General features: G+C 37.7%; 1 protein-coding gene across 50 annotated transcripts in view; it reads left to right on the top strand.

The window, feature by feature from the left end:
* Positions 1 to 17,639, top strand: part of LOC112157077 (uncharacterized threonine-rich GPI-anchored glycoprotein PJ4664.02) — a 40,092-nt gene that overhangs the window by 20,126 nt on the left and 2,327 nt on the right. For 26 of the 50 annotated variants that reach the window (XM_036212666.1, XM_024289567.2, XM_024289558.2 and 23 more), the window contains 35 exons: positions 12 to 68; positions 586 to 642; positions 890 to 1,165; positions 1,445 to 1,501; positions 1,714 to 2,613; positions 3,011 to 3,067; positions 3,411 to 3,613; positions 3,768 to 3,832; positions 3,993 to 4,141; positions 4,222 to 4,275; positions 4,445 to 4,549; positions 5,350 to 5,624; positions 5,787 to 5,851; positions 5,938 to 6,077; positions 6,667 to 6,708; positions 6,894 to 7,805; positions 8,077 to 8,351; positions 8,514 to 8,578; positions 8,665 to 8,804; positions 9,323 to 9,364; positions 9,558 to 10,574; positions 10,857 to 11,131; positions 11,289 to 11,353; positions 11,446 to 11,585; positions 12,156 to 12,197; positions 12,381 to 12,965; positions 13,444 to 13,497; positions 13,674 to 14,930; positions 15,086 to 15,384; positions 15,575 to 15,639; positions 15,756 to 15,901; positions 16,003 to 16,535; positions 16,731 to 16,795; positions 16,912 to 17,057; positions 17,164 to 17,459. In XM_036212666.1, coding sequence (XP_036068559.1) covers positions 12 to 68; positions 586 to 642; positions 890 to 1,165; positions 1,445 to 1,501; positions 1,714 to 2,613; positions 3,011 to 3,067; positions 3,411 to 3,613; positions 3,768 to 3,832; positions 3,993 to 4,141; positions 4,222 to 4,275; positions 4,445 to 4,549; positions 5,350 to 5,624; positions 5,787 to 5,851; positions 5,938 to 6,077; positions 6,667 to 6,708; positions 6,894 to 7,805; positions 8,077 to 8,351; positions 8,514 to 8,578; positions 8,665 to 8,804; positions 9,323 to 9,364; positions 9,558 to 10,574; positions 10,857 to 11,131; positions 11,289 to 11,353; positions 11,446 to 11,585; positions 12,156 to 12,197; positions 12,381 to 12,965; positions 13,444 to 13,497; positions 13,674 to 14,930; positions 15,086 to 15,384; positions 15,575 to 15,639; positions 15,756 to 15,901; positions 16,003 to 16,535; positions 16,731 to 16,795; positions 16,912 to 17,057; positions 17,164 to 17,459 — 8,921 coding nt within the window. The remainder of the gene's footprint in view (positions 1 to 11; positions 69 to 585; positions 643 to 889; positions 1,166 to 1,444; positions 1,502 to 1,713; positions 2,614 to 3,010; positions 3,068 to 3,410; positions 3,614 to 3,767; positions 3,833 to 3,992; positions 4,142 to 4,221; positions 4,276 to 4,444; positions 4,550 to 5,349; positions 5,625 to 5,786; positions 5,852 to 5,937; positions 6,078 to 6,666; positions 6,709 to 6,893; positions 7,806 to 8,076; positions 8,352 to 8,513; positions 8,579 to 8,664; positions 8,805 to 9,322; positions 9,365 to 9,557; positions 10,575 to 10,856; positions 11,132 to 11,288; positions 11,354 to 11,445; positions 11,586 to 12,155; positions 12,198 to 12,380; positions 12,966 to 13,443; positions 13,498 to 13,673; positions 14,931 to 15,085; positions 15,385 to 15,574; positions 15,640 to 15,755; positions 15,902 to 16,002; positions 16,536 to 16,730; positions 16,796 to 16,911; positions 17,058 to 17,163; positions 17,460 to 17,639) is intronic. The other 24 variants (XM_024289566.2, XM_036212708.1, XM_036212707.1 and 21 more) reach the window with 21 other exon arrangements.

The raw sequence follows: 17,639 nt of genomic DNA, 5'->3' as shown, positions 1-17,639 counted from the left end.
TTCTGTGACAGAAACAGCACCTTCTACGACAGCATCTTCAACATCACAGATTCCAACTTCTACAGCAGGTAACACTGACAGTTCAGCAACACCACTAGTCAGCAGAACTTCAACACCAATCAGCTCAACAGCACAAGCAGTTGGTGAAAGTTTAGTACACACAAGTCCAACATCACTATCAGTCAAAACAGCTTTATATTTAATGAGTTCAATGGCACAGCCTCTCACTGCTAGTACACCACAGACAAGTCCATTGTCAACATTGTTAACTAGAGCTTTGCCATCAATCAGTTCCACATCACCACCCATCAGCCTTGGTTCAACACCAGGAAATATAATATAGTTTTTTTTTTTCAAAATTTCTCTATAAAAAGTTGAATGAAATCTCATATATCAAATATAAGGGCAGTTTATTTTAACATTTATAAATTTAAGACACTGCATACAGGTACTTAGCCTCAAGATCAGGGATTACAAAATTTTAATGTTTTTTTTTTCTGGAAATCATGGACAAAAACTACAAAACTTTTGTTACCTCTTTCCATCATTTTTCATTATTTAATAATATTCAATTTGTCTTGGCAGAAACTGCTCCGCCCACAACAGCATCTTCAACATCAGTGATTCCAACTTCTACATCAGGTAAAATGGCTTCAAATCCTCCTCATTTTAATTCAACTGACTATTAACCGAGTCACGTAGGAACCCCTAATATGTCAAATGCAATTATAGAGTAACTTTGTCTCCTGTTTATGCAATGTTGTGTGAAGTATGCTCTTTTTAAGATGTAAACATCAGCAAAATAATAAAAGTGAAGACACATTTCCATAAAAAAAAATCCAATTAGATATGAATGTTTACGAAATCTCTATCATAATTCCACCACTAGTTAACCAACCAACAACACCACTGGACATAACTTCATCAGCACCAACCATTACTACAACACCAATCCCTTCAACCATGCAACCAGTCAGTGAAAGTTCACCACAAACAACTCCAACATCATCACTAGTCAGTACATCTCTACCACCAATCAGTTTGACTTCACAACCAATCACTGGAACTTCACCACAAACAAGTTCAACATCAGCCAGCACAACTTCAACATCAACTACTTCAATATCAACAACAGCGCCCCCTGTCAGTCTCAGTTCAACACAAGGTAATATTTTGCTAAAGTGGCTAACTAAAAAGGTAGTCACTGTTTGAAAGGAGAAATGTTGTATGTCTTCTCATACAACAAACACTGAAAGATAAAACATAATACGGAGTATTTTCTCACATAACATATAATTACATCTCATATAATTACAAACAAGCCTTTAGCTGTAAAGTATAAACTGTTAATGTATTTAATGAAAAACTGAGGGCTTTAATATTAGCCACGGTAACAATAGTTGCTTCCTTTTTCTTTTAAATAATGTTACATTTTCTGTGTCAGGAACCGCACCACCTACGACAGAAACTTCAACATCATTGATTTCAACTTCTACATCAGGTAACACTGGGTCCTAATCTGTTTTTTGTTTGTTTATTTTTGTTTTGGAACCCCTTCATCTTCAGACTTTTAATATATATAAAACAATGGTATAAAGTAACTGCTTAAAAACTTGTATAAAATGCACGTTTTTGTAAAAATGCATACATCTACAAGCTTTAATGCATTTCTAAAAATATTAAAAAAAACATCTATCACAATTTCATCACTAGTTAACCCACCTACAACACCACTGGACGCAACTTCATCAGCAGCAACTATCACTTCACAATATTCCAGTCTAACTTCAACACCAATTACTTCGACATTGCAACCAATCACTGAAACGTCACCACAAACAAGTCCAACAACACCATTGGTCACTGAAACTTCAACACCAATTACTTCAACCATGCAACCACTCACTGAAACTTCACCACAAACAAGTTCAACATCCCCGTTAGTCAGTCTAACTTCAACACCAATTACTTCAACATTGCAACCAATCACTGAAACTTCACCACAAACAAGTCCAACTACACCATTGGTCACTGTAACTTCAACACCAATCACTTCGACAATGCAACCAATCACTGAAACTTCACCACAAACAAGTCCAACAACACCATTGGTGATAGTAACTTCAACACCAATCACTTCGACCATGCAACCAGTCAGTGAAACTTCACTACAAACAAGTCCAACAACACCATTGGTCAGCCTAACTTCAACACCAATTACTTCGACTTTGCCACCAATCACCGAAACTTCAACACAAACACACTTGACATCATCAGTCAGTGTAACTTCAACACCAATCACTTCGACTTTGCAACCACTCACTGAAACTTCACCACAAACAAGTTCAACATCATCGTTAGTCAGTCTAACTTCAACACCAATTACTTCAACATTGCAACCACTAAGTGAAACTTCACCGCAAACAAATCCAACGTCACCATTAGTCACCACAGCTTTACCACCAATTAGTTCAACATCACCACCAGCAACATCAGTCAGCCCATCCTCAACATTTTTGCCATCAATGTACACAACCACACTACCTGGTAGTACATATTCCAACCCAGTCAGTGGGACTTCAGCAACATCTCTGTTGTCAACAACCACAGCAGGTAATCACATGCACCTCAAATAGTTTTATTAGTCAATTCAGAAGAAATAGAACTGACAAACAAAGCAGCTGATCTACAAAAAAGAAAAAAAATATCAACATTACTTTAAAGCATGTTGTAATAGTTGTGCAGCCATCTTGAAGCAGAGTCATAGCTCATTCAAAGGCCTCTTCAGTCTGAAGACTGATGAAGCCACTTGGATATTTAGCAAGGACAAAGATCCTTCACAGACAATCATGTACAGCTGTTTGGACATAAAATTGAATTGCATTATGTTTTGCATTTATTTTTTCCTTTTCTCCAGTCTTAAATAACATTGAATTTATTTTTTAAAACTCTTTAGCAAAGACCTATTTGAAAAAGACCTTTTTAATCTTTAACCTATTTTATTACTTAGGAACCACTACATCTTCTACTGTGTCCCCCACAGCTGCAATTTCCACTGTCTCGACAGGTAATGAACAAATGCTTTACTTTTTAAAAATGATTTAAATGTGTTTAATATGTTGAATATTTGGTATGAACATATAACAATGCAGACACACAAAACAAATCATTTCATTAGTGCTATAACTTGATAACTCCTGTTTTTTTCACATCGCACTAAAACATTTTTTAGTAAATCTGATATTGTGAATTTGTGTTTTCATTGAGCTCCGACAGAGAGTATGAATCTCTAAGCAAACCTACAAACTCTGTTTAATATCAGCAATGAAAATAGGTCTCCTATAACTTCAGAAGAAAGGTTTTATAAAAAACCTCTATTAGTTTAAACATGCGATCACATTTTCTCACAGCAGCCAAACCAACTTCACAACCAGTTTCAACAACACCAGCAACAACAACGACAACAACAGTGGCAACAACAACTACCACCGCTGCACCACAACCTGAGGCAACAATAGTGCTGGTTTTTAAATTGGAGCAAGAATTTGACCCTGACCTGGGGATCCAGAGCTCTGATGCATTTATCGCTCTAGCAAGAGGCATTGAACGAGAAGTAAGTGTGCTAAAATTCCTTTTATTTTTTAAAATGTAGAGGATCGAAAGGTCTTATATATATATATATATATATGCTAAATGTTAAATGAAATACACCCTTGGAGCATGGAAGTAGTATGCTATGGCTAAATGATGATTTTTTTTTTCCACAGCTTAATGCCATTTATTCAAAGCTATTTGAAAGGAGATTCCTTCGATCAAAAGTCAGATCTTTTAGGTAAATACCATGTTATCTTGAAAAGTTTTCAGAAAAACATATTTTTATACAGCATACGTTGTATTGAGAATTGTCAAGTATAATTTAACAGTAAAGGCTAATTAAGGTTGTTAAAAACGAAAACACAATTTTTACCAACAAAAATGGTTTTCTGTTACAGACGTGGTTCAGTTGTTGTAGATTCTGAGCTGGAGTTCAATAATGCCACTTCAGTACCAGAATCTACTAATGTAGAGAGAGCCCTGTTGGATGCATACAACACTTCCACCTTTAACTACACCCTGAACACAACGAGTGTTGCTGCTTCAAGTAAGATCTCTTTCATCTCTTTTAGTTGCAACAACAAAGAAAAAAAGACTAATAATTGCATTACATTTTTGTTTTGGCAGGAATGGAAGTACCTACAATAACACCAGCAACTACCGTTTTTATGACCTCAACAGGTATTTTTTTTTTGTTGCATACTCTGTTTTATCTCAAATTACTACTAAAGGTGTTTAATGTGAAATGGATCCATACTGTTCTTTATCAAAAACATGGTTTCAATCTTTTAATAGATCTCAATACCATTTTTTTAGTTTAATTAATTTGTAAATATGATTTTATCACTAGTGAACCCAACAACACCGACAGTAAACATAACTTCACCAAATGTGATTTCAACCACACCTGCTGTCACTGAAACTTCAACATCCACCATCACTTCAGCATCAGTCGGTACGACTACTGCACCACTCAGTCCATCGTCACAACCAATCAGCACAACTTCACCACCACTGAGTTCATCATCACAACCAATCACCACAACCTCAGAACCACTCAGTCTATCTTCACAACCTGTCAGCACAACTTCAGCACCACTCAGTCCATCATCACAACCAATCAGCACAACTTCAGCACCGCTCAGTCCATCATCACAACCGGTCAGCACAACTTCCGAACCGCTTAGTCCATCTTCACAACCGGTCAGCACAACTTCAGAACCGCTTAGTCCATCTTCACAACCAATCAGCACAACGTCAGCACCCCTCAGTCTATCTTCACAAGCAGTCACTACAACTTCAGCACCACTCAGTCCATCATCACAACCAATCAGCACAACTTCAGAACCATTCAGTCCATCATCACAACCAATCAGCACAACTTCAGCACCACACAGTCCATCATCACAACCAGTCAACACAACTTCTGAAACACTCAGTCCATCTTCACAACCTGCCACAACAACTTCACCCTCACTCAGTTCATCATCAGGACCTCTCAGCACAACTTCTGATGCATTTACTTCATTTTCAACAACAGTCAGAACAACACTAGAAAGTTCAACTTCTGCAGTTGTAACTTCAAAGCCAATTATGTCTACAACCTCTCAAGGTAATTTAGGCAATCAAAAATACATTACCCAGGACACTTGATCCTGATTGACATACATTTTTTTTAATTTTTTTTTCCATTTTTTGTAACTCATGTAGCATTTATGTAATTGTTTGAGTATTTTTTTTTTTTTTTTTTTGCAGCCACCAACACTGTTCCCACAACAGTAACTAATGTTACAACAAGCACAACAACCATCCCTGCTTCAACAAACCCAACAGCAACCCCTGCCGAATCTACAACAGTGTCCTCTACTGCTACTACTCTTACAACAGCGACCACACCAGCAACAGACCCACCGTCTTCTACAGAAGGAACCCTTACACTGATATTTCGTCTCACCAGAGACTTTATCGCAGACTATGGTGTAAAATCTTCAGCAGCATACCAGACTCTAGCTTTGGAAGTTCTCACAGAGGTAATATTCCAACAAAGTAAAACTTTCTCCTTCAGTAAAATGCACTTTGCTTATAAAAAAAGGACACATTGTAGTGGATAAAGGAAAACAGAAACTGTACTATTTTTTCTTTGTTTTAAGGTTCTTGCATACATTTGTCTGACACTTTCGCTGTCTTTTCAGGTTAACAGAATTGGCAAGAAACTGAACCCATCTTCCTTCAGGCGCTCCATCATTAATTCGTTCACGTAAGATTTAACTGGAATATCTGTTTAAATGCTTTCAGTCTATGTGATTTGACTGGGTTTGTTGTTATCTGTATTTGTTACTACAGGAGTGGATCAGTGGTTGTCAACATGACTCTTGTTTACGCTAATCAAACTTCAGTCCCTGATGTGACCACAGCTAATCAACAGTTCCAAACTCAACTTGTAAATTCAAGCTTGTCTGTTGTAAACGGCAGTGTGTTTGTGGGTAAGTTACTGCAACATGCTTCATGTATATTTTTAATAGTATATGTATATATGATGATGGAAAAACTCCTATGTTTTATTGGTCCCACAAGGTGTCGTTTCACTGAAGGTTTTAAAATATGAAACATTTAAAATTGAGTGAATTTGAACACACACTGTCCCTTATAAGATTGACAGAACAACTTTTTTCCCTTAGTAAATGACTATTAACCACTTGTATATATGTTTCTGATTTTCATCAGTAACTAGTAACTGTAAGTTAGGACAACTAACCTACATAATTCCAAGATAAACACAATGCAAGTTTTTCCAAACCCGCTCAAGCTAAAAACATTTTTTTCCCCTCATAATTATATAAACTCTAATGTAAAGATAATAATTTCATTGCCTGCCTTTATGAAGCAAGAAACAATGAATAAAGTGTGAGGCATGAAGAATATTTGTTACTCTTTCTACTGCAGCCTAATTTTATCAAACTTGTGAGATATATGTGTATGTAAGTAAATATATATTATATATATATATGTTTCTATACAATAAATCAGATGGGATTTATTCCTTATTAGTAATATACGTTTTATTTTTTATAGATTCGGCTGTCACTCCGACTACAACTTCAACACCCACAACAGGTAAAAAAATATAGCCACTAACGTTGTTTTTCTTTGGCACCTTATAAATTTAAAAACATGTAATTTCATACATCACTGAAATAACTGTTTCCAGAAGAAGATTTGACATGATGTGAATAATTTTATGGGAAAAAATTTTTTGATTTTATCAAATTAACTAACAGTTAATGCAACTTTATCTACAGTCACTGCATCCACACCATCTTCCAACACACCTATAACACCAACAAGTCAAACATCATCAACATCTGGTGAAACATCACCAACAATTAGTGCAACTTTAGCACCACTCAGTTCATCATCACAACCCATCAGCACAACTTCAGCCTCCCTCAGTCCATCTTCACAACCTGTCAGGACAACTTCAGAACCACTTAGTCCATCTTCTCAACCTTTCAGCACAACTTCAGAACCACTTAGTCCATCTTCACAACCTGTCAGCACAACTTCAGAACCACTCAGTCCATCATCACAACCAGTCACCACAACTTCCCCATCACTCAGTTCATCATCACAACCCATCAGCACAACTTCAGAACCGCTTAGTCCATCTTCACAACCCATGAGCACAACTTCAGCCTCCCTCAGTCCATCTTCACAACCAGTCACCACAACATCAGAACCACTTAGTCCATCTTCACAACCTGTCAGGACAACTTCAGAACCACTTAGTCCATCTTCTCAACCTTTCAGCACAACTTCAGAACCACTTAGTCCATCTTCACAACCTGTCAGCACAACTTCAGAACTGCTTAGTCCATCATCACAACCAATCAGCACAACTTCCGAACCGCTTAGTCCATCTTCACGACCTGCCAGCACAACTTCACCCTCACTCAGTCCATCATCACTACCAATCAGCACAACTTCCGAACCGCTCAGTGCATCATCGCAACCTGCCACCACAACTTCACCCTCACTCAGTTCATCATCACAACCAGTCAGCACAACTTCAGCACCACTCAGTCCATCATCAGGACTTCTCAGCACAACTTCTGATGCATTTACTTCATTCTCAACAACAGTCAGAACAACACTAGAAAGTTCAACTTCTGCAGTTGTAACTTCAAAGCCAATTATGTCTACAACCTCTCAAGGTAATTTAGGCAATCAAAAGTACATTACCCAGGACACTTGATCCTGATTGACATACGTTTTTTTTTTCCTTTTTTCCACTTTTTGTAACTCATGTAGCATTTATGTTCTAACACTGCTAATAACCACTGGTATATTGTTTTTGATTCCTTTCATTGGTAACTACTAAGGAGATGATTCTCAAGTTATATATCTAGATTTTATAGTGTCTTTGGTCTTTCCAGTGACGTTGAATGTGTTTGATGTTCTTTGTGTAATGTTTTTTTTATGCAGCCACCAACACTGTTCCCACAACAGTAACTAATGTTACAACAAGCACAACAACCATCCCTGCTTCAACAAACCCAACAGCAACCCCTGCCGAATCTACAACAGTGTCCTCTACTGCTACTACTCTTATGACAGCGACCACACCAGCAACAGACCCACCGTCTTCTACAGAAGGAACCCTTAGGCTGATATTTCGTCTCACCAGAAACTTTATCGCAGACTATGGTGTAAAATCTTCAGCAGCATACCAGACTCTAGCTTTGGAAGTTCTCACAGAGGTAATATTCCAACAAAGTAAAACTTTCTCCTTCAGTAAAATGCACTTTGCTTATAAAAAAAGGACACATTGTAGTGGATAAAGGAAAACAGAAACTGTACTATTTTTTCTTTGTTTTAAGGTTCTTGCATACATTTGTCTGACACTTTCGCTGTCTTTTCAGGTTAACAGAATTGGCAAGAAACTGAACCCATCTTCCTTCAGGCGCTCCATCATTAATTCGTTCACGTAAGATTTAACTGGAATATCTGTTTAAATGCTTTCAGTCTATGTGATTTGACTGGGTTTGTTGTTATCTGTATTTGTTACTACAGGAGTGGATCAGTGGTTGTCAACATGACTCTTGTTTACGCTAATCAAACTTCAGTCCCTGATGTGACCCCAGCTAATCAACAGTTCCAAACTCAACTTGAAAATTCAAGCTTGTCTGTTGTAAACGGCAGTGTGTTTGTGGGTAAGTTACTGCAACATGCTTCATGTATATTTTTAATAGTATATGAATACATGATGATGGAAAAACTCCTATGTTTTATTGGTCCCACAAGGTGTCGTTTCACTGAAGGTTTTAAAATATGAAACATTAAAATTGGGTGAATTTGAAACCAACACTGTCCCTTATAAGATTGACATAAACAACTTTTTGCCCTAAGTAAATGACTATTAACCACTTGAATATTGTTTTGATATTTTTATTGCCTGCCTTTATGAAGCAAGAAACCATGAATAAAGTTTGAGGCATGAAGAATATTTTTTACTCTTTCTACTGCAGCCTAACTTTATCAAACTTGTGAGATACATGTGGATGTACAGTATATATACACACATATATATATATATATATATATATATATATATATATATATATATATATATATTTCTATACAATAAATCAAGCAGATGGGATTTATTCTTCCTAGGAAAGCTAAGACAAAGGCTTTTCCTTTTTAGTAATATATGTTTTATTTTTTATAGATTCAACTGTCACTCCGACTACAACTTCAACACCCACAACAGGTAAAAAAAATATAACCACTAACATTGTTTTTCTTTGGCACCTTATACATTTTAAAAAATGCAATTTTATAAATCACTGAAATAACTTTTTACAGAAGAAGATTTGACATTTGACATGATGTGAATAATTTTATGGGAAAAAAAGTTTACATTTTATCAAATTAACTAACAGTTAATGCAAATTCATCTACAGTCACTGCATCCACACCATCTTCCAGTACACCTATAACAACAACAAGTCAAACATCATCAACATCTGGTGGAACATCACCAGCAATTAGTTCAACTTTGACACCAATCAGTGCATCTTCACCAGCATTTAGTACAACTTCATCACCAGTCACTACAGCTTTACCATCTTCCAGTACACCTATAACACCCACAAGTCAAACATCATCAACAACTGGTGGAACATCACCTACAATTAGTGCAACTTTAACACCACTCAGTCCATCATCACAACCTGTCACCACAACATCAGAACTACTTAGTCAATCTTCACAACCAGTCACCACAACTTCAGAACCACTCAGTCCATCATCACAACCTGTCAGCACAACTTTAGCACCACTCAGTCCATCATCACAACCAGTCACCACAACTTCAGTACCGCTTAGTCCATCTTCACAACCTGTCAGCACAACTTCAGCCTCCCTCAGTCCATCTTCACAACCAGTCACCACAACTTCAGCCTCCCTCAGTCCATCTTCACAACCTGTCAGCACAACTTCAGATCCACTCAGTCTATCATCACAACCTGTCAGCACAACTTCAGCCTCCCTCAGTCCATCTTCACAACCTGTCAGCACAACTTCAGCACCACTCAGTCCATCTTCACAAGCAGTCACCACAACTTCAGAACCACTCAGTCTATCATCACAACCTGTCAGCACAACTTCAGCACCACTCAGTCCATCTTCACAAGCAGTCACCACAACTTCAGAACCGCTTAGTCTATCTTCACAACCAGTCAGCACAACTTCAGCACCACTCAGTCCATCGTCACAACCAATCAGCACAACTTCAGCACCACTTAGTCCATCTTCACAACCTGTCAGCACAACTTCAGCACCACTCAGTCCATCATCAGGACCTCTCAGCACAACTTCTGATGCATTTACTTCATTTTCAACAACAGTCAGAACAACACTAGAAAGTTCAACTTCTGCAGTTGTTACTTCAAAGCCAATTATGTCTACAACCTCTCAAGGTAATTTAGGCAATCAAAAATATATTACCAAGGACACTTGATCCTGATTGACATACATTTTTTCCCTTTTTTCCACTTTTTGTAACTCATGTAGCATTTGTTCTAACAGTGCTAATAACCACTGGTATATTGTTTCTGATTCCCTTCATTGGTAACTACTAAGGAGATGATTCTTAAGTTATATATCCAGATTTTATAGTGTCTTTGGTCTTACCAGTGACGTTGACTGTGTTTGATGTTCTTTGTGTAATGTTTTTTTTTTTATTATTATTATTAATGCAGCCACCAACACTGTTCCCACAACAGTAACTAACGTTACAACAAGCACAACAACCTTCCCTGCTTCAACAAACCCAACAGCAACCCCTGCCGAATCTACAACAGTGTCCTCTACTGCTACTACTCTTACAACAGCGACCACACCAGCAACAGACCCTCCAACTTCTACAGAAGGAACCCTTAGGCTTAGATTTAGTCTCATCAGAAACTTTATCTTAGACTACGGCATAACAGCTTCAGCTTCTTACAAGACTCTAGCTTTGGAAGTTCTCACAGAGGTAATATTCCAACAAAGTAAAACTTTCTCCTTCAGCAAAATGTCATTTACTAATTGAAAAAAACAATTTTAGTGGATAAAGGAAAAAAAATGTATTGTTTTCTCTTTGTTTTAAGGTTCTTGCATACATTTGTCTGACACTTTCACTGTCTTTTCAGGTTAACAGAATTGGCAAAAATCTGAACCCATCTTCCTTCAGGCGCTCCATCATTAATTCGTTCACGTAAGATTTAACTTGAATAACTGTTTAAACGCTTTCAATCTATGTGATTTGACTGGGCTTATTGAAAATGTTATCTGTGTTTGTTACTACAGGAGTGGATCAGTGGTTGTCAACATGACTCTTGTTTACTCTGATAAAGCTTCAGTTCCTGATGTGACCACAACTAATCGACTGTTCCAAACTGAACTTGAAAAATCAATCTTGAATGTTGTAAATGGCAGTGTGTTTGTGGGTAAGTTACTGCAACATGCTTCATGTATATGTTTAATAGTATATGTATATGTGATAATGGAAAAACTCCTAGGTTTTATTGGTCCGACAAGGGATTATTTCACTGAAGGTTTTAAAATATGAAACATTTAAAATTGGGTGAATTTGAACCAACACTGTCCCTTATAAGATTGACAGAACAACTTTTTTCCCTTAGTAAATGACTATTAACCACTTGTATATTGTTACTGATTTTCATCAGTAACTACTAACTGTAACTTAGGACAACTAACCTACATAATTCCAAGATAAACACAATGCAAGTTTTTCCAAACCCGCTCAAGCTAAAAACGTTTTTTTCCTCATAATTATATACACTCCAATGTAAAGATAATAATTTCATTGCCTGCCTTTATGAAGCAAGAAACAATGAATAAAGTGTGTGGCATGAAGAATATTTGTTACTCTTTCTACTGCAGCCTAACTTTCTCAAACTTGTGAGATACATGTGTATGTACAGTATATATGTTTCTATACAATAAATCAGATGGGATTTATTCCTTTTTAGTAATATACGTTTTATTTTTTCTAGATTCGGCTGTCACTTCGACTACAACTTCAACACCCACAACAGGTAAAAAAATATAACCACTAACGTTGTTTTTCTTTGGCACCTTATAAATTTAAAAACATGTAATTTCATACATCACTGAAATAACTGTTTCCAGAAGAAGATTTGACATGATGTGAATAATTTTATGGGGAAAAAAAATGATTTTATCAAATTAACTAACAGTTAATGCGACTTTATCTACAGTCACTGCATCCACACCATCTTCCAGTACACCTATAACACCAACAAGTCAAACATCATCAACAACTGGTGGAACATCACCGGCAATTAGTGCAACTTTAACACCAATCAGTGCATCTTCACCAACATTTAGTACAACTTCATCAGCAGTCACTACAGCTCAATCATCTTCCAGTACACCTATAACACCAGCAAGTCAAACATCATCAACATCTGGTGGAACATCACCAGCAATTAGTGCAACTTTAACACCAATTAGTGCATCTTCACCAGCATTTAGTACAACTTCATCACCAGTCACTACAGCTACAGCATCTTCCAGTACACCTATAACACCAACAAGTCAAACATCATCAACATCTGGTGGAACATCACCTACAATTAGTGCAACTTTAACACCAATCATTGCATCTTCACCAACATTTAGTACAACTTCACCTACGGCTAGTGGAACCTCACCAACAGTCAGTGCATCAACATCAGTCAAAGAAATGTTATCAACAGTCAGTGCAACGTCAGCAACAGCTGTAGCCACTTCACCATTTTTAACAACCTCACCACAGGTCAAACTAAGTACAACTTCGCCAGGTAAATTGTATTCTAAAAAAACTGAATATATTAAAAATCAAGCATATGCATACAGTACATTCTAAAATGGTTACACAATGTAGTTTCATTGATTATTAATATATTATTGCCAAACATATGACTCCCAACAGCTTCATGATAATTTTTTTCGTCTATTTGGTCACTTTTTGCAGACATGTTGTATGTCTAAGGAAAAGCTTTCATCGGCAGTTTTAAAAAAAATAATAATCTTTTTCATTGCTCTTATGCTCAGAACATTGGAGAAAGGAAATATGTATAAATGGCTGTCATCTGGGGAAAAAATGGCAAAAAAATTAACCTACAACTTATTTTTTAGTTATATGTTGTACCTGAGTTCAATTTATGGCTTTTTTTTTTACTTTCTGATACATGACATCAACTTTTTTCTGCAGGTGGAGTATGAACAAATGATTTTACCGTTTTATGTTTTAATTTAATCATTTTCATTTTGTGGCAGGACCTGTTACACCAAGTGTTCCATCTACAACAGTAAATGAACCATCCACAACAGGTAATATTAAAACACAACCAGTCATAAACAATTTGTGCTGTCTTTTTTACATAAAAATAACTGTTTTGGTCATTTATCATCTAAAAACTGCACATAGCAGGATTTACAATACTAAAATACAGTAATTTAAACAGAACACTCTTCTTTTTATGTAACAAATTTGCTTTCATCACTAGTTTTCCCAACGACACCAACACTAAGCCAAACATCACCTACTGAGAACACTTCACCAGTCACTGCAAACTCACTACCAACCACTGCAACCTCACCACCAGCCACAGAAACATCCTCTCCAGCCACTGCAACCTCACCATCATCCACAGCAACCTCACCACCAGCCACTGCAACCTCACCATCATCCACTGCAATCTCACCTCCAGCCACAGAAACCTCACCACCTGTCACTGCAACTTCACCTGTAATCACAGCAACTTCACCTCTAGTCACTGAAACTTCACCATCATCCACTGCAAATTCACCACCAGTCACTGCAACTTCACCTCTAGCCACTGCAACTTCAACTCTATCCACTGCAACTTCACCTCTAGCCACTGCAACTTCACCTCAAGCCACTGCAACTTCCTCACCAGCCACTGAAACCTCACCATCATCCACTGCAACCTCACCATCATCCACAGCAACCTCACCACCAAATACAGCAACCTCACCACCTGTCACTGCAACTTCACCTCCAGTCACTGAAACTTCACCATCATCCACTGCAACCTCACCACTAGTCACTGCAACTTCACATCTAGCCACTGCAACTTCACATCTAAACACTCCAACTTCCTCACCAGCCACTGGAACCTCACCATCATCCACTGCAATGTCACCATCAGCCACTGCAACCTCACCATCAAATACAGAAACCTTACCACCTGTCACTGCAACTTCACCTCTAATCACTGAAACCTCACCATCATCCACTGCAACGTTACCTCCAGCCACTGCAACCTCACCACCAGCCACTGGAACTTCACCACCAGCCACAGCAACTTCACCACCAGCCACAGCAACTTCACCTCTAGTCACTGAAACCTCACCATCATCAACTGCAAATTCCCCACCAGTTACTCCAACTTCACCTCTTGCCACTGGAACTTCACCTCTAATCACTGCAACTTCCTCACCAGCCTCTGTAACCTCACCATCATCTACTGCAACGTCACCACCAGTCACGACAACTTTACCTACAGTCCCTCTAACTTCACCTGTAATCACTGCAAGTTCCCCTCCAGTCACTGCAACTTCACCAAGGATCACTGTGACCTCACCGATCGTCAACACATCTCCAACACCAGTCACTGCAACTCCCCCACCAAATACTGCAACTTCAACACCATTTTCAAATACATCACCACTGCAAAATACGACCTTCCAACAAGTCAAAACTACTGTATCTGGAACCACATCTACTACATTTTCACCAGGTAACATAGGTTTAAAAAAATGAAAAAAAGTAGACCTTCTTTTTTCTACTTAGTGTGTACCTTTTTCATATATTTCAAAGTATTAAACATTAGCCATTGCTAATTTATAAACATCTCTGACATTGTAAAATGTTCTTGCTTCTCTGCCATCACAGCTACTAACAGGACCACACCAGTCACAGCTATTCCTCCTGCACCCCCTTCAACCAATGCTACAAGTGGACCACCCGTTCCAACTACTACAAACCCACCAACTAAACCAGTAACAACCCAGTCTACCGTGACCACCACTACAACAACTGTTGTAGTCACCACTCCCTCTCCAACAGCTCCCCCTACAGGCAATGAAAGAGCCTTGAATGTTTCATTCCGTCTTCTTGACACATTTACATCAGATCTCGAGGATAGGACCTCTCCAAGATTTAAACAACTTGCTGACCTAGTCATCATACAGGTACAGTTTTCCTTTTTATTTGCATAATAAAGAAAATGGCGAATCTATTTACACAGATCCAGTTTTGTTTTTGGAGTGTGCACAGGGAAAGAAAAAAAACAAACAAAAAAAAAGCAAATTGAATGATTTTTTTTCACATACTAATTTGTACCTTACTTTTATTTATTTTTTCCTTGACATTTTTTTTCAGGTAAACATTGCGTGCAGAAGAATCTATGGAATCTTTTTCCTTCGGTCTTTTATCATTGCATTCCGGTAAGAGTGAACACATTTACTTTGACATCATTATATTTGAACTTTTGCTGTTGTATAAATGAGTTGTTGGTCATTGTCATTTAAAAATGTAACTTCCTTTCTTCATTTTATCACAGGAGTGGATCAGTGATCCCCCAAATGGGTTTGGTGTTTAGAGACAACAGCTCAACTCCCACACTTTCCAATGCAACAACAGAACTTAACTCTGAACTTACCAGCAGCAAAACTGGCCTCAACATTTCAGATGGCAGTGTTAATACAAGTACGTATGGTCACTGTGTTTGATGTTTTTTATCAATTTTATGAATTGTATGCCTCCACATTTGAAACACCTAATAATTGACACAATGTTTTTTGATACAGCCACCTACAATCCTTCCCCAATTGTACCTGATGCTACAACAAATCCACCGACTGTCCCTGCTACAACAAACGCAACAACAGTCCCTGCTACAACAAACGCAACTGCCCCTGCTATAACAAACGCAACAACAGTCCCTGTTGCAACAAACGCAACTGCCCCTGCTATAACAAACGCAACAACAGTCCCTCTTGCAACAAACGCAACAACAGTCCCTGTTGCAACAAACGCAACAACGGTTCCTGCTATAACAAACGCAGCAACGGTTCCTGCCACAACAAACGCAACAACGGTCCCTGCTATAACAAATTCAACAACAGCACCCACACCTACTACTCCACCAACAGTCACCACCAAAACTACCGTGACCACCAGTACAACTGTTGCAGTCACCACTCCCTCCCCAACAGCTCCCCCTACAGGCAATGAAAGAGCCTTGAATGTTTCATTCCGTCTTCTTGACCCATTTACATCAGATCTTGAGGATAGGACCTCTCCAAGATTTAAACAACTTGCTGACCTAGTCATCATACAGGTACAGTTTTCCTTTTTTATTTGCATAATAAAAAAAATTATGAATCTATTTTACACAGATCCAGTCTTGTTTTTGGAGTGTGCAGAGAAAAAAAAAAAAAAAAAATCATAGTTGATTCTTTTTCTTTTCTGCATTTGGACATACTAATTTGGGCCTTCCTTTTATTTATTTTTTTTTCTTGACATGTTGTTTCAGGTAAACATTGCGTGCAGAAGAATCTATGGAATCTTTTTCCTTCGGTCTTTTATCATTGCATTCCGGTAAGAGTGAACACATTTACTTTGACATCATTATATTTGAACTTTTGCTGTTGTATAAATGAGTTGTTGGTCATTGTCATTTAAAAATGTAACTTCCTTTCTTCATTTTATCACAGGAGTGGATCAGTGATCACCCAAATGGGTTTGGTGTTTCAAGACAACAGCTCAACTCCCACACTTTCCAATGCAACAACAGAACTTAACTCTGAACTTACCAGCAGCAAAACTGGCCTCAACATTTCAGATGGCAGTGTTAATACAAGTACGTATGCAATAAAATGCACTATGTTTGATGTTTTTTTGTAATTTTAATACATTGTATGCCATATTTGATTGTTGCAATAATTGTGATATTGTTTTTGATGCAGCCGTCTACAATGCTCCTGCACCTGTAACTAATGTAACGACGAACACAACAACCGTCCCTGCTGCAACAAATGCAACGACAGTCGCCACAACAGTAACCACTGCCACAACCATATCTACAACAGTGTCCTCTACTGCTACTACTCTTACGACAGCGACCCCACCAGCAACAGACCCTCCAACTTCTACAGAAGGAACCCTTAGGCTGATATTTCGTCTCACCAGAAACTTTATTGCAGACTATGCCATTACTACTTCAATAAAATACCAGACTCTAGCTTTGGAAGTTCTCACAGAGGTAATATTCCAACAAAGTAAAACTTTCTCTCATAGCAAACTGTCATTTACTAATTGAAATAAAACAATTTTAGTGGACAAAGGAAAAAAGATAATGTATTGTTTTCTCTTTGTTTTAAGGTTCTTGCATACATTTGTCTGACACTTTCACTGTCTTTTCAGGTTAACAGAATTGGCAAAA

The sequence above is a fragment of the Oryzias melastigma genome, linkage group LG1 (genome assembly GCF_002922805.2).
Source record: "Oryzias melastigma strain HK-1 linkage group LG1, ASM292280v2, whole genome shotgun sequence".
Classification (NCBI taxonomy): domain Eukaryota; kingdom Metazoa; phylum Chordata; class Actinopteri; order Beloniformes; family Adrianichthyidae; genus Oryzias; species Oryzias melastigma.
This window is presented reverse-complemented; position numbering and strand designations above follow the sequence as displayed.